The sequence below is a fragment of the Rhinolophus ferrumequinum genome, chromosome 14 (assembly GCF_004115265.2).
Source record: "Rhinolophus ferrumequinum isolate MPI-CBG mRhiFer1 chromosome 14, mRhiFer1_v1.p, whole genome shotgun sequence".
NCBI lineage: Eukaryota > Metazoa > Chordata > Mammalia > Chiroptera > Rhinolophidae > Rhinolophus > Rhinolophus ferrumequinum.
Window position 1 is genome coordinate 55,786,122 of NC_046297.1, and position 16,965 is coordinate 55,803,086.

The 16,965-nt window shown below is 35.1% G+C and overlaps 1 protein-coding gene across 4 annotated transcripts in view; it reads right to left on the reverse strand.

Moving 5' to 3' along the window:
- Nucleotides 1-1,415: 1,415 nt before the first annotated feature.
- RAD21 (RAD21 cohesin complex component) overlaps nt 1,416-16,965 on the reverse strand; it is a 28,178-nt gene continuing 12,628 nt past the window's right edge. The window contains exons 4-14 of one of the 4 annotated variants that reach the window (XM_033126456.1): nt 16,282-16,381; nt 14,403-14,509; nt 13,505-13,711; nt 12,899-13,024; nt 12,429-12,551; nt 10,394-10,617; nt 8,923-9,082; nt 8,337-8,485; nt 5,540-5,683; nt 3,875-3,958; nt 1,416-3,144 (exon numbers count right to left, since the gene is read on the reverse strand). In XM_033126456.1, the coding sequence (XP_032982347.1) occupies nt 2,953-3,144; nt 3,875-3,958; nt 5,540-5,683; nt 8,337-8,485; nt 8,923-9,082; nt 10,394-10,617; nt 12,429-12,551; nt 12,899-13,024; nt 13,505-13,711; nt 14,403-14,509; nt 16,282-16,381 (1,616 nt within the window). In that variant the 3' untranslated portion in view covers nt 1,416-2,952. Of the gene's footprint in view, nt 3,145-3,874; nt 3,959-5,539; nt 5,690-8,336; nt 8,486-8,922; nt 9,083-10,393; nt 10,618-12,428; nt 12,552-12,898; nt 13,025-13,504; nt 13,712-14,402; nt 14,510-16,281; nt 16,382-16,965 lie in introns of all 4 variants that reach the window. The other 3 variants (XM_033126455.1, XM_033126454.1, XM_033126453.1) reach the window with 3 other exon arrangements.

Here is a 16,965-nt window from a genome sequence, read left to right on the forward strand (position 1 = left end):
GCTAGAATGTAAGCTTTATGAAGGCAGAGAGTGGTGTCTTGTGCATTCTTAGACTCTAAGCACCTTGCATAGGTTTAGGAGTATTATCTTAAGATTGTGCAACATTTTAATGTGATGCTAAAGCTGTGCTAATTCAGTAGCCAATAGTCACATGTGGCTACTGGATATGTGAAAGGTAATTCAATTAGTTGTAAAGTACTGGAGATGTAGAAAGTGAAGGAGCCACTTACCAAGATAAAGCATTAGGGGATCTGAAAGAGGAAGTCTGATTAGTTCAGTTTTAGATGGATTGAGGTGCCCTAGGGTCAGGAAGGTTAAGAACCTGCCCAATCATGTGCACCCGAGTGACCTGAAAAAAACCAATGTTCATCCCTGTCATACAAAGGTTAGCTGGTTTTCAAATTGCTTTTAGCTATCTCAGAGGACTTTCACAACTCCTGGAAACAGGTGTTACCTGATTTTCATTAGAAATAGGCCTAGATAATGAAGTTTTCTGAGTTTTAGACAAGATGAGAAGCTATTTCCAGACCCCTGGCCAATTGCTTTGTACTGCACCCTTCTGGTAGCTCTCAATTTGAGGATAGAAATCGACAGGATTATATTGTCTCCACCTAGACTTTTAAGTCCTAAATTAAATACTCATGGTTCTGCTGTATCTAAAATGAAACCATTTCACTTTACTTACTATGCTGAGTCGCCTTAAAATCTTTGCAACCTTTTCATCATCTGCGAATGCTTTCTGGACTACCCCCAGGCACTTTGGCATGTGGTATTCCAGGCTCCCACCACTTTCATTATTCGATTATAATTCTTTACTAGTCTTTACCACAGGTGGTGAGCCCTCAAATAAAGCTTCTTTGGGTTTGAGGATAACTGACGCTTAGTAAACACTGTTGTCCCTATTATAAACAGCATCAAACTGGTTATGGTTGAGGCCCTGTTTGGCCTAAGCATGCAGTCTCGGTGTTTTAAAGCTCATTGCTGGGGATGGGACAAGTCAGAAGCCTGAATGTAAAGGTGGGTACATTCCAAGTTACTGAATGCCGTGGCCTTCAGCAGGCTTTTCAGATGGACCCAGGAATTTCCAGAACATGCTTCTTGGCTAAGTCTGTTCAGGGCCCCCAGGATATACATCCACAGGCATGTCATGATTTGTATGTATGTACTTAGTTAAGAGAGATGTATCTGTGCCCCTTAAAAGTTCTAATAGTTCTGTCAGTTTCAGATCACATGGCTCTTCTTTCTTTCTACTTTAGTCTTTCATTTTTTAGCCTGAGACTTTTTGAAAAATTTACTTAGAATTTGCACGGATACTTATTCTAGATACGGCAAACAAAAAGATGAGGCATAATTAACTTCTTTCATCAATGTTTCTATGGGGAACACCACTAACGGAATAACCAATATTCCAAAAATTTACAGCTTATAACACAACTTTTATTAGAAAAGTTATACATAACATAGCATCAACTATTTTCAAGAACAATATTAAACCCAATAAGCAACAAAAACCAGACTAACAAAATGTGTAACAAGAAACTAATGACCTTCCATAATCAAACATTCAATTATCTACAGTGTCTTTTTACAAAGGGAGGAAAATCCATGGTTTACAGGCACATCATATTGAAAATAAAGCTGCAATAGCAATTTTATACAATTACCATTCTCAAGAAAATGAATCATCAAACAGTAATTACGAGTTCACAAATTTAAAACATTTCACATAATTTTAAATTATTGGATATACACTGAAATTACGAGTTTCAAAAGTGATTTTTTTCCCCACAAAAGTGCCAACACTTAAGCTAGAACTTTCAGTGTATTTTTGCCCTAAAAAGTTAAGACATGTTTTGATAATCATAATAGTCACATAATTTCTGGTGCTATCTGGTCTGTTAATAATAATAAAGCCTTTATCTAGATGTGTTTTTCTTCACTTAAATTATAGGAAACCGGATATAGGATTTCTGTCGCAAAGCTATTAAAAAAGTTCCAAACACAGGAGTGTGCAGCGTTGGAAAAAGAGGTCAGTAATAAAACTTATAATAAATATCAGAGAAGCCATTAGTTTTTACAGCACTGTCCACTCAACGGTTCAACGAGGTGTATAATTTCCCATCGGTCTGTCCTTTTAGTTGGCATAGCAATTTCTATTTTCATGATCTGAATACTCAAATATATCCAAACATTTTTTTAAAACTTTGATTTATAGCTCCTGGCAAGTCATAAATGTTTTTTAAATTCATTCTATTCTAAAAAGCCTATTTTTGCTCATTTTAGAGCTTCACTAAAACAACAGATTTCAGGATAGTAAGGTTCATTAAAAAGATTCAAGTGGAATGATTTATAAAAGAGAACACTTTAAACCAAGTTCTATCTTTTTGTAGTTGAAGGGGAGTAGTTAAAACATAATTTCACACATCCCCTTGGTCATTATGGAATTCTACTTTAAAACACATAAGAGGACAATCTCTGTTTTGGGCACGATCTGTAAGTAAAGTGGTTACCAAGATTGCCGATGTTACTGATGAGAAAAGACAGTTTCTGTCAAAGACTCACAGCACAGTTCTTAATTAAACTGTCAGGCATTTTTCCTGACAAGTTTTCCATTTCCAATGCAGTAATGGAGAACTAAGACAAAAATCCTGACTTTCGACTGGTACTCAACATTATCACATGCGCCAATATTGCACACATCTGTTCTGAACTGCTGAAATAATCTTCTGGGTGCTTGTTTTCTCCGTAAGAACACAAACACAATCCATACAAGCAGTTTCCCTTAAAGATGAAACTGACAGATTTAAAATACTGGAAATGAAGAAAGAAAAAGGCAGAGACTTTGTACAGACAAAAATCTAAAATTTCTGAAAGGGTTTCGTGTGCCCTACACATGGGGGCAATTTGTACACACTAGTGACATGAACACTAGCTCTAATGCTTCTAAGCTGCTCAGATAATGTGGAACCTCGGTCCGGGTGTTGCAATGATGTCACTGTATGGTTCTTCCTGTGTCAGCTCAATGGCTTGCTGCTTTTTAAGAACCAAGAAACTGTAGAACTTCGCTGCGGCTTGCTTTCTGTTCGTGTTTCGACACAACTCAAGCAAACTAATAGATTCAGCTCCAGTTTTAGCAAGAGCTCGCTGAAATAAAACAAAAAAAGGATCAAATGAAATCTGCAAAATAAGATGCTAGTTGTGGATACCAGAAAAAGTACACTGCATATTCATCCTGTTGGGGGCTGGGAGTGGACTTCTTTGAATAGCACGAGACTGATTCTCACATTAACGGAAGGTAAAAGCAAGTGTACCACGGCATGTCTAAAATCACAAATCGAAGAAACTAGGAAAATTGTTCTAGCAATATTAAAATGACTCACTTCTCTGGACATGTAATGTACTCTAATAGTAAAATCTAACACTTACTTACAATTGCTAACTTATTCCAACCATCCTTTGAATTATTTTAGGAAACCCCTGAGCAATTTGTCTGGTATGTCATAGATGCTTAAGATACCTCATATCTATCTGACACCTTAAGGCCCAAGTGGTGACATCTGACACTACAACAACAATCCCACAAATGTAATGATTCAAACACATTAAATTTGCTTAACCAAAAATAAGATATAGACACACAAAGGAGTACCATAAATCACCACCCCAGTTCTGCCTTTCATATAACCACAGTTAAGTATTCACCTGGATACCTTCCAGGATTATTACTCTGGGCCTAACAGTTTATGTATTAAAATAGGTAGATGTGGAAAAAGTTCCACAAAGGTAGGTTTTCTGGTTATATAGCATGTCGCTGTTTTCTGAGGGGCAACGCCAGAAGTCTCTGATGAAGACTTCGAAGACCACACCGGCATACCTGAAGACCGTGAAGCATCTGCTGAGTCCTTTTGTTCCATCTTCTTTCTTCTTGATCTTGATCACCCCCTGAAGCATCTTCGTCCTGAATGAAAATGACCCCCACACATTTGAAATTTTTATAACACCCAAAAATTCTAAATTAACTTAATAGAAATTAAACTTGCTGCTGCTAAAAAAAAAAAAAATCACTTAGATCTAGTATGTCTTTCTTAAATTATAGAAGAAAGTCCTCTGCACCTGTAAGCAAACATTTGGCTGAATATATGATTCTGTACTGGCCTATAAGGACGTGGTCTACACAGTGTGGTCCACAGACTACTGCTGGTGGTTATTTGGCCCCTGTTAAGATAAGGAACTTGTGTTGGGACATAAATCAACTATGCCACTAAACAGTTTATTTCAACTAAATATATGTATTTTTTTTTTTAATAGAATAATATTCTAGATGATTTATATTCTGTACGAGTACCAAAGTGCCCACAAACTAGCAAAAATGAATAAGCAGTACTAGTTTATATGGTGTTTTAAAAGAAATGGGCTACAACCCATAATACGTATTTCACTTGAGCCGCCTAGCTCTTAGTCACTGCTAGCTAGCTACCTAAATGACTTTCTAAAATTGGTGTGGGCCAGAGCTGAGATGCTCCCAGCCTATGCTAGAACTATATACCGTGTTGCCCCGAAAATAAGATCTAGCCAGACCATAAGCTCGAATGCGTCTTTTGGAGCAAAAATTAATATAAGACCAGGTTGTATATAAAATAAGACCTGGTCTTATATTAATTTTTGCTCCAAAAGACACATTACAGCTGACTGTCCGGCTAGGTCTTATTTCTGGGGAAACACGGTACACCATGTTCCAAGGAGCCAGAACTAAACAGCTTTACACATAGTCTGAGAGAATAGCGCACTCTAGTACATAGGCTAGAGTAACTCTGGAGCTAAATTTTGACTTTAAAACAATGTAATGGTCATTAAATCCTAAGGACTAAGTGGTCACGAACTTTCTGGCTGGCATAATAATAAATTACAAATACATCAAAATGTGTCCAATCCGTAACTTTTAAGGCTTGGAATAAATTTAAAAAGCTTCAATATTATCTGGACGACACTTTAAAATAAAGGTCTATATAAAATATTTGACAGAACATCAAATAGAACAATAAGTATTCTAAATCTTATCCAACAACCTCAAGACCTTGAACAGCCAAAACATGTCCCAGGGAGAGGAAATCCATTTCTAAAGCACCTCTACTTTTTAAAAAAACAAGTCATTCAAGCTTCCAATCTATTTTAGCCAAGTCACATCCCACGCCAGTCTACTGAAAACAAAACCCACACAAATGAAAAACGTTTGGATATCTGATTTTCAGGCCATGGAAAAGAATTTAGAAGTCAAGCAAAACAAAAAAAAAGTGAAGGGCAGGCCCATGTCCTTCAAAAGTCCATGAGGAAGCCAATGAGTTATGTAGCACAGTATAAATCTGATGTTCTCAACGAGCTAGATTACTAAGAATTTGGTTACATTTTCCTTCTATTCAAGCATTTTTCATCACTGATGCTAAACATCAATTATGTCCAATATGAAAAGTAAAAGAACTGGTTGAAGACTTTTGCTAAAGCTGGAATGGAATATATTCTCTAGATCTCCATGTTTCTTTACCTCTTCTTCTTCATCATCTTCTTTCTCCTTCTCTTTCTCCTTTTCTTTTTCTGGCAGAAGTTCTAACTCTGGAATTAACTGACAGATATTTGGAGGCTCTTCTGGGGGCAGTTCTACAGGAGGCATGTCCATCTGCTCTACCTGCTGAGGCTCAAAGCAATAAAAACAAGGCAACTTAAGATTTACATTTAAAGGGTGGCTTCTTTTAAAGTTTTCAAAATGGAAAGAAATAATCAGAAATTGATTATACTATATGTATCATTTTCTTTTTATTGTAAAGCTACAACATTAAAGCACTATAATTTACAAAAGAAATTAATCCATTATCTTATTTTAAAAAATCCACTTTTGTTCTAGAATACTTACTTTTTAGAAGTCAAATAGTTAAGTCTATGTGACACATTTGCAAATAACAAGAAAAACTATAAGCAGTAAAAATCCCAAGAACTTTCTGTAGTAGCATTTTTGGGGAAAACACACAAAACATAACTGACTCCAGGGCAGTACAAAAACGCTTTACCATCAATTAGTCTGGTACTGTCAACCATTACTGCATAAAATTGCTTTAAGGTATCACAACTAACCGTGAGTTCTTACAGCAGCAAACGGGAATGGAGAGACTATTTTTCTGGGTCTATCTCTTGAATTTCCTTCCTCTCAGGCTTAATATTAATATTTGAGAAGAGTAAAAAACGAAGTCTTTCCCAATCCCAGTCCAAAGGAACGGCAAGGGGACAATTACTAGCAGAGCGGTACTAGAATAACCCACTCTCCTCACCTACCTGTTCCCATCCCTATTCCTGAGCTCATTCAGAAAAATACTCTTTAGACAACTCCTTACCACCAGAGGGCACAGAGAATGTTCTTCAAACTGGCAGAGTATTCTTCCAGTATCTCTTGACGAAGGCTGAACCAAGAGTCCACGGTTCCCCAAGAGCTTCCCTTTGCTCAGATTCATTTATTCTACAGACTTAGGGTTGGGAAGTCCTAAACCAGACCTTACCTCCTTTGTACTTAGTTTTCCTATCCTAAGTGACTTAATGGTACCAGTTTGAGTGAAGTAGCCAGATATTGCTTTACTTTTTTCTCAGCAATTTGAAAAGTATATTTTGATTACTTCGTAACGTAGCCTAAAACTACCTAATATTGAAGATACGCAGAAATGTTTGCTGAAGATTAAACCAGAAACCGGAACAGAATAGAGAGCCCAGGAATAAACCCCTACCTACATGGTCAGTTTACAACAAAGAAGCCAATATACAATGGGGAAAGGGCCGTCTCTTCAATAAACGGTGCCAAAAAACCTGGATCCCTAATCTCCTATACCAAACACAACATTCAACTCAAAATGGATTAACGACTTAAGACCTGAAACCATAAAACTAGAAGAAATCACAGGTGGTAAGCTCCTTGACAATGATCTTGGCAATGATTTTCTTAGATCTGACATCAAATGCAAAAGCAACAAAAGCAAAAATAAACAGGTGAGACTACATCAAACTAAAAAGCTTCTGCAAAGGATACCATCAATAAAATGAAAAGGCAACCTATAAAATGGAGAAAATATTTGCAATTCATATACAGAGGGTGCCAAAAAAATGTATATACATTTTTAAAGAGAAAAACTGTATTAACTGTAATAATACATACCAATAACAAAAGATGAATACAAGTCACATATGACTTCTGCAATTACAAGAGGTGCTCAAAGTGGTAAGCATCAGCATAATTTTAATAGGTTTTTCCTTTCTTAAAATGTGTATACATTTTTCTGGCACTGACAGTATTTTAGGTATTAACCCCTTATCAGATAAAGAACTCATAAAACTCAAGCATTAAAAAAAAAAAAATCATTACAAATAGGCAGAGGATCTGAGCAGACATTTTTCCGAAGAAGATATACAGATGGCCAACAGGTACATAAAAAGATGTTCAACATCACCAATCATCAAGGTAATGCAAATCAAAACCACAATGAGATATCACCTCATACCTGTTAGAATGGTTATTAGCAAGACAAGAAATAAGTGTTGGTGATGATGTGAAGAAAAAAGAGAGAGCCCTTGTGCACTACTGGTGGGAATGTACATTGGAACAACCAGTATGGAGACACTTTGGAGATTCCTCAAAAAATTAAAAATAGAACGACCATATGATTAAGCAATTCCACTTCTGGGTGTTTATCTGAAGGAAAAATTGACTACCTTGAAAAGATTTCTGCACCCTTATATTCACTACAACATTATTTACAACAGTTAATACATGGAAAAAATCCTAAGTGTCTGTTAATGGATAAAGAAAATGTGATACACATATAAAATGGAGTATTATTCAGCCATGAGAAAGAAGGAAACCCTGCCATATGCAACATCATGGGTGAACCTTGAGGGCATCATGCTAAGTGAAACAAGTCAGAGAAAGAAGTCCTACATGACATTGCTTAGATGTGGAATCTAAAAACGCCCAACTCACAAAAGCAAAGAGAATGGTGGTTACTGGGGGAAATGGGAGATGCTGGTTTGAGTGCAACTTCTAGTTATAAGTTCACTTTAGGTCACTGTGAAGCAAGACTATCCAAGAAGAGTCAGAAAGACTGAAAATTCCTAAGCACCTTCTCTCACTTAAGGCACATTGTGCTCATATCCTCGGCTACTAGTCTTCCTCTCTGGACCCATTCCTTTGCATTTTCTGCTTAAACCAAGATACTTCAAAAGGGCTCCTTAAATAACACTTACTATTTCTAGGGTTTTAAAATGAACACCCCTAAACATCGTGAGGGAGAGGTGTGCTTACTTACAGGGATCACAGGCTCTGGGTCAATTTGCCCTGCTTTTCGCTTAACTCCCTGAGGTGGTGGTGGTGGCATAGCTGACTCATCCAAATTTGTTCTGCTGGTCTCCATTACTGACTCCTGGAGGCGGCTCGGCTCTTCCAAAATGGGCTCATCTGCAATGTGGTCATATGAAGAGGAGACTGAGATCATACAGCCTTAAACAATTACTTTAGAACCATTTATTTTTAATACTAACATAACAAGACATAGGTACTTTCTCTAATGAAGATGGCTGGAAAAACTTTTACGTCCACAAATATTACGCAATTTATAACAATACACTTAAAGGTGGGAAGGGGCCTTAGAAGAACAAGCCCCACCTCCCGTCCAATGCAGGACAATCCTTTAGCAGATTATCACCTAGCCAGTCCTGAACACAGAAAACTTCCTCTCTAGCAAAGCAGTCACACAATAAGGCATGTATCTCCCCATCCAAAAATCTGGGTATACGCCTTTGTTCCTGATTTCTTTAACTTTGCCATCATATGGGGAAATTTTAGGCCAAATGTTTACGTCAGCGTTGTCAGGGAACTATTCCAACACCACAGACCGATAACATCGCGCTGCTGATGCTGCTGTTGCTGGTCCTCTCTGGGAACCTCTGGATTTTCAAATTCTTTGAGGAATTCATCCAAATTATCAGCCTCTCCTCCTTTCCTCCTTTTCCTCAGATCTTCTGGTACTAGAGGTGTAAGACAGCGTGTGAAGAGCTATTTAAAAAAAAAAAGAAAAATAAAGAAAAAACCTCAATTATAAAATAAACCACATTAACTGAACACCCACCACTGACATTTCTATTTTCCATAAATTTTAATACAGTTGTAATCAGGGTGTATATAATTTTACATGATTTCCACTTAATGTTATAACATTCCCACTTCATTCCATCTTAAAATGATTTTAAATATAGGATTTCAGATAACTGCAATAATTTTGGAAAAGGTGAAAAGAAATGAAAAATTTTTAATCCGTTGTCTTGTAACTCAGAGGTAACACTTAAGTTTTAAATTTATTTGCCTGCAGTTTATTTTTATACTGCTACACTTAAAACTTAGTCTAACTGGATCATTTGAAACAGCTTTACAGTGCTTTTTCCACTTATTATATGGTACTCTTATTATTATTTAAATATTTTTAATGATTGCATAATATTCCACTGAGTGAATATAAGTTTTGTGTGTATATATATTATATATATACACTACACACAACATGTATCTCACACTTGAATCATTTTTCAGTATTTAAGTTTCTTTTTAAAAAAATTAACTGTAAATAACAATGTAATGAACATCTTCACAGAAATGGCTTTTCCATATTTTTGAATTATGTAAAATTTCCTATTCCTTAGGAAAAACTCCTGTTTTTTTTTTTTTTTTAAAACTTAGTACTTAGTCAAAAAATATAAATCTTCCAAATATTATTTGACCGTACTTTCTATAAATAGCAGTTAACCATAGCCTTGCCGCTTTGATGCACTTTAGAATACAGTAAAATATAAAGTAAAATCAATTGGTTCTATGCACATTTCAACTTTAGGAATAATAATAGCCTAAAGAGCATTGTATCACTCATGAGATGCCTCAGAATCTTGCTTTGGAATACTCTGGAACCTTAAGTGAGCAGAAAAGGGCCTATTCTCACAAAGCCAGAATTCTTTATTGTGGGGAAAAATAGAACCACCACGTTTTCGCCAGAAAGCAACACCTAAAGATTGCAGACTTGAAGCACAGTACACACTAAGGCAACAGAGCAGTTTATCATAGGAGGCTGAGGAGAGAGAACTATTATTAAAAATGTCAGTAGCTTTTTAATATATGGCAAGTTCATTCTGCACCTTTTAGAAATGCAGGTGCCACTCACTTATCATGATCTTTGATCAAGTTATGGTCAGTATACTGGGATTTAAAAAAGAAAAAAAGAAGATACCTTATAGTTGAAAAACAGTTGTTCATAGGTTTTAAAAATATATTTTTAAATGGTCAAAATGTATATGGAAACAATTCTGCAAACTATCTTACCTTCAGTAGTCTGTTATTCCACAAAGGCTGGGCAGGTAAAGAGAAGAGTTTTTCCACTCCCCCTGTCTCTTTCCACATCATCAATTTCTTGGTGGGCGGTGCCAGATCCAAAGTAGTAACAATGTCAGAATAATCACTAAGTTGGGCTCTAATTGTCTTACTATCCAACTCTTTGACACTGTCAACAATTAGCTTCCTCTTCCGCTTGGCTTTTGTTTCCTTGACTAGAATGATTCAAAAAAAAAATAAAGAAAGAAAAAAAGGCATTTTCCTGAGAGGGCAGCATGAAACACACAAGAACCAGACTTGGTCTAGTTGTATCCTGCTTTTCTATACACCTACCAGAAAAGTGAAGCCTCATGAGGGCAAAATGTATTTTAAATGAGGTTCCCTAGGCACCATGTAGACTAGAGGCTGGCATTCAGTAGGTGCTCAGTAAAACTTTGCAGAATAATTATGTATTTAGTGCAAAATGAGTAAAATAATTCAAGAGCCAATACAGCATTTGCCCATGTACCTGTAAATTGTAAACATGGAACGTATCACACTTGGGCTCAAGTCCTGGATTCTGCCACTTATTAGCTAAATGACCATTAAGAAAAGTTAGTTTCATCTTGCTTACCTCTTCATTTTCTGGTTTGAAATACAGCCAACCACTTGCAGGAGTTACAAAATACTTAATATACTGGTACAGATTGAGTCCTCCATAAATGGTTACAGTTACTATGAGTTTCATTGGAAGTTATAATTCATATATGGCAGTTGTACAAGCAGCTTGATGAAGTGAAACAAGCCCAAATCTAGTCAGAAAGATCTGCAACTCCATCGTAGACACTTTTCTGTATCTTCATTTCTAATCCTTACTAAAACTTAGCAAAATAGGTAACATTCTCTCAATCTCTGAAGATACAGAAAAGCTCGTGGGATTAGATAAATTCCTTAAGATTTCATTCTGTCAGATATGTTATATCCCATAAGTTTTTATACATAAAATATTCATCATGTGGTTCAAAATTCAAGATTCAAAAAGATGCCAGAGTGACAGCCTTTGTTTAACCCGTCGTCCTCCAGCTACTGAAGAGTTTCCCACCCTGAGTAAAAGTTTAAGTTCTTCAAACAGCCAGCCAAGCCTGACTATCCTATTTTGAACACTGTAGTATATCCCCCTTACCTCTGTTTAGAGTTCTTTGTAATATTTGTCACTAATACAGTATATATTTACTTAACTACTCATGCTTCCCCTAATTAGTATTTAAGTTCCATGAGGATAAAGACTCGTTCATTGTTACATTTTTAGTTCCTAAACAGTCAGGTACATAGCAAGCACTCTTTAAAACCAGAAGCCCAAGTCACAAATAATTTTTGGTGATCAGATTCTAAGTAGGAAACCGAAAAGGTTAATCTTGTTCTACTTAAAATAACTGTTATCTCAAATTATACTGTAACTGACTGCAAGTATTCTTTCACACTGTACCCATAAACCACCTAGAAATTTTAAAATTTCACAACCATATTATGTATCTCAAATTGCCTTTTACTCACAAGTAGTACCACCAATTAAATGTTTTGCTATGTTTCTTAATAAGGACAAAAAGCAACAGACTACTGCTTTTAGAACCTTTGATATTTCCAGCTTGAAAAAAAAAGTGTTTTAGGTTTTTCTAGACTGTAGCACAACTATACAGAATCTAGAACTTTGGAAGATAATTGATTAGTCAGTCTTATACTTGAATGTAAAATGCCTTACAATGTTTTCTAAATGTTATACATAACATGACCTGCTAGCATTTTGGGAATCCCAAAAGACTAAGATACATTATTAGCAGAAAACTTCTATCCATTCATGTTTCATAGCAACTTGTACAAATATTCTGTAAGATACTCAAATTATATTTGAATTAAACAAAGATTCTGATAGACGACTGTCACAAAGGAAAAAGAAGCTTAGTTATCTGAAATGTAAGCAGATTAGTGGGAAAGAGCCAGAATTAGTACCTTATGTTCTAAGTTTTGTTAAGTCCTAAAGTATGCTCACCAGTGATATCAATAGGTTCCAAAGCAAAGGCTTCTTCCTCATTCGGAACAAGTGTTGTTTGATCAGTCATAGTTGGCATTGGTTCAACAGGATCCACTGAATCAGGACTGTCAGGCCCACCCACTGTAAAAGACAGAAATCTGGTCACAAAAGGCTTGGGTATTTAATGTATATCCTACAAGTAGAAAAAAAAAATCCCTGAGAAATGGAAAGAAACCTACTGGTACCAAGAAAAAAATTTTCTAGTTATGAGGACATGCTGCCCAAGTTGAACCCTACCAGCCAAAAAAGGGGGAGGGGCATAAAGTTAAAAACCAAAGACAATCAGAACTAGTAATCAATCATAAGCACTATTTTTAAGCAGATTCATAGTTCATTGAAAGTTGGAACTTTTAGTCTGTGGTCTTCTATGTCACATCTTTCTGGATATCATATAGTCACGCCCAGATCACCGAGTATACAATGCTTACTTGATACGTTATCGTCCTCATCCATATCATCATGTGCAGGCTGTTCTGGCAACATAACCCCGGTCTCAGACAGAGCAGGAGGATCGTCAAAGATACCGCCATCGTTATTACTAATAAGTTTGTCATCTAAAATAGGGAATGTAATTTAGTTATAATTTATAAAAGAAATGCTAAAAGGACAATAGCCAATCACCGGAGAAACAAAATTAGGTTAAACTGAATTAAATTTAAAAATTTCAATTTGTATTCAATTTGCATGTGTTTTTCTTCAAAGTAGTGTACAAAATTATAAAACAGTATATAAAAATATTTCTCATTCCTAATTTATATTTTCTAGCTAGTATCTACGTGATATATTTACTTAATATAGATATCAAACACAAGCAGAGCAGTTTCAAGAACTAGTAAAATTTAGAACTCTAAGACAAGCACCTTTAAACAAAATCATGGCTTGTTACATTTTTAGGCTATGGTTTTACAGAAAAATTTTACTGACCCATATGGTCACAATTCATACATATATACCTAGAGAGTTACTCAATACTCAGAATTAGCAACTGCGCTACTCTAAGAACTGAATAAAGAAACCAACTTGTTGTGACCTACCTAATATACCACCATCATTTCCTTCTCCAAAATTGTCATCCTTATATTGGTCTTCATATTCTAAATGGTTAATTTTCTCATTCAGATTGCTGGTGCTCTGTTCAGGCTCTAACAGGAGGTTAGAAGCACTAGTGCTTACTAACATGTCATCATCTTCGAAAGCGCTGCCTTCTCTCATTATCTCACGGTCATCCATTCCAAAGTCTCCTGAACAAATTTCAGTCAGTCATTAATTGAAAAAAGAAACATCATTGTTACAAAAGAAAAAGGTTAATGATTTATTGTAATTATGTCACATGTGCTTACTGAAGTCTTGTTTATCCTTAAATGACAAAACATCTAGTTTCAACTTTAAATCTTTAGCATCTGTAATAAACTGATTCTAGGGCACGACTAACGAATTCAACTGTTAAGATCCAAATGCAGGTTATCCTAAATGTATTAAATACATCTAAATATGTGTATCTGTTAGGTTGCATTAACATTCACAGACTTAAACTTTCTTGTTTTCATCAATAAAAGGATTTGGCTTGGTACCAGTTTTGAGTACTATTCCAAAAGAATAGTATGTACACAATCCAACTATTCCAAAATAATTAGTTTAAAAGCGCACATCACTTTAATGTTGGGACTTTCTCCACTCATCAATATATAGGTTCAAACACTATTATGTGGAGCAAGAGGAGGCAAAAGATGAAGTTTGGTGCATAAATGGAAATGATGCTATACACTGGTAGGAAGGCAAATTCTTTTCCTGATGAAAATGCGTAAGATGAAATGTTAAAGTCTTTCTTTCTGTGAATGTGACATATGCCTGGTTTTCTTTTTCAAATTGCTAGCAGTGCCAAACATAATTATAACATTACAGCTAGTGGCTAGTGATATGTTTCTCTATTACCAAAATCATTTTCTTGTAGGATACTGATGTTCCCAACTTCTTCTCTCATGGTTATCTCTTCCACTCTACTCTGGTTCAGGCTGAACTGCTGGGCCACATCAATGTCACTGTAAAAGAATTTCAAATAAATTTTAGTTTAGTTTCATTATATTTATAAGAAAAAAAGCAATTTCCTCTATAAGAAAAAATCATATACATAACCTATTTAGGTTTAGAAGCCTTAATATTTTATTCTAAATAAATACAATCCAAAAATCTGAATAATGAGTTAGAACTGTGATTTTCACTTAAATTTTAAAGCCATCAATGACCAGTAAACTAAATATATGTTGAAATCACTATGTAAGGCAATATGGTATATAAAGGAAAAACTTAGAAATGCATGGAACAAAGAGGCATAGCTTTTTATCAGGGCCCTGAAACTTACAGGCTGTGTGAACTCTAAAGTTACCTAGTTTTTCTGAGACTATTTCTTCCTCTAACAAATAACCTTTCATACTGTTTAAAAATATTAAATGAATTTTTTAAAAAAACAACAAACATGCAATGTTAAACACCAATGTGCAATATTATTGGCCAAATTCGGAATGTAAAACAGTTAAAAACAAGTCACCAGGTTCGGTTAGCAAATAAATGGCAATGAAAAAACATAAGAGGGATGCAGAGCGGGTACAGATTCTTAAGAGAGACTTGTGAGATATACTAAGCAAGTGCAGTCTGCAGATTTTGTAAGGACCCTAACTCGTACAAACTGGAAGAGGGGGGGGAAAAAAAGGCTCTATATGTCAACTGGGACTGACTGGATATTATATCAAAATATTACTATAATTTTTCTAAAGGTATGATGTTATTATGAATATGTTTTAAAAATTCCTTACCTATAAATTAGAGACACATAGTGAGGTATTTACAAATAATATATATTATTTGCTTTAAAATAATCCAGTAAGGGTTGGAAGGTAAGTTGGGGAAATACCTATGAAATAAAACTGGCAATATATTGATAATTAAAGATGGTGGATGATCAATACATGGGGTTTATACTAATCCCTGTACTTTTAACTATGTTAAAAATTCTCCATGATAAAAAAAAAGTGTAAGAAGAGTAAAGAAGCAATAAAGCAGCTAGACAGTGCCTAGCACTAATTAATACACACACAGGTCAAATCAATTAATATACATGCAAGTCAAAATAAATCAAATTTAATTAGGAGTCATAGATCATTTTAAGAAGCAGAGAAATTTGTCCAAAAATAAAGAAAGGGTCTTGGTATAGAAGGACTCTTGGTTGTCAGTTGTGCTCATCAACTACTTGGAAAGTTAAAGTCACATTCCCTGTCACGGTAATGACAGCTGGACTTTGAGGAAGGATATACCACAGCACTCTGCTAATGGCCATCTCTACAACTTTCTCCTCTTAAGTGTGTGTTGTGACAATGACCTTTTCATTTCTTCAGAGCAAGTTATCTCATGTTTATTTAAAAAAAAAAAAATTGTGGCTGAGTGTATCTTGGTCCCCAAAAATAACCAGGTCCCCTGGAGAAAAATCATGAAGTCAATAGTTCAAGTTTGCTAATATTGTTATGTAAAGCACACACCTGGACAACTGTTCAGTTTACGTAAGCTTTGGCCTAAGAACATCAGAATTCTTGTATTTTAGCTGTGTTAAAGTTGACATCTTCTACACTATTTTCTTACAGAAAAAGCACTTCTAGGTTATGCATTTCATATTTATATACTATCCTAAATAAAAGTATATGTATTTCAGCTAAACATTAATTCAATGTCAAAACATTCCACGGAAAACTGTACATCTGGAAACCAATATGATTTTTTTGTATACCAAGTTACCAATTAAAAAAAAAAAAGAGACACATACTCTAAGTCAGGCAGTGGCTGATCAAAGTCATGAAATTCTTCAGGTAAAGTAATAGCATTGTAAGCAGCTTCTCGATTTTCCTCAGGCAGGTCAACAACACCTGGAAAAGAAATGGGAAGCTTCAAGGCCTGGCTACATCATAGCTTATCTAGGGATCAAAGGAAGGTCAAGTCCGTATAACTTCCTAAGGTTATATTCTAAAAGGTTGATAATATATGCTAAGTACCCTGAAGTACAAGTATTTTTGTTTTTCTGTAATCATAAGCTATACTACTTACTTTACAAAAAAAGGTCGAAGCACTAATTATACATTAAGCTAATTAGTCTTTGAAAGGACATATCAACAAATATAATACGTTTTTTAAATAAGCATGAAAGTTTTGAAGAGAAAAAGGAATGATTACAAACAAGTACCTCAAATGTTAACAGGAGTTGGTAATTTTGGGAAAAGTGAAACTAAAAGATTTTAATTTTCTTTATACTTTCCCCTATTTTTCAAGCTGTCTATAATATGCATTGCTTTTAAAAGACAAAAATAAAAAAGCATGTTATTTAAATAAAATGCACTTAGTAGCCATGTGTTAGAAATCATTCAAGTATCACAGCCTCTGCCTAAATTTTATTTTTCAGTCAAATCTTAGATCTCAAAAATTTCACTGTTCATATAATACCTCAAAAATTTCA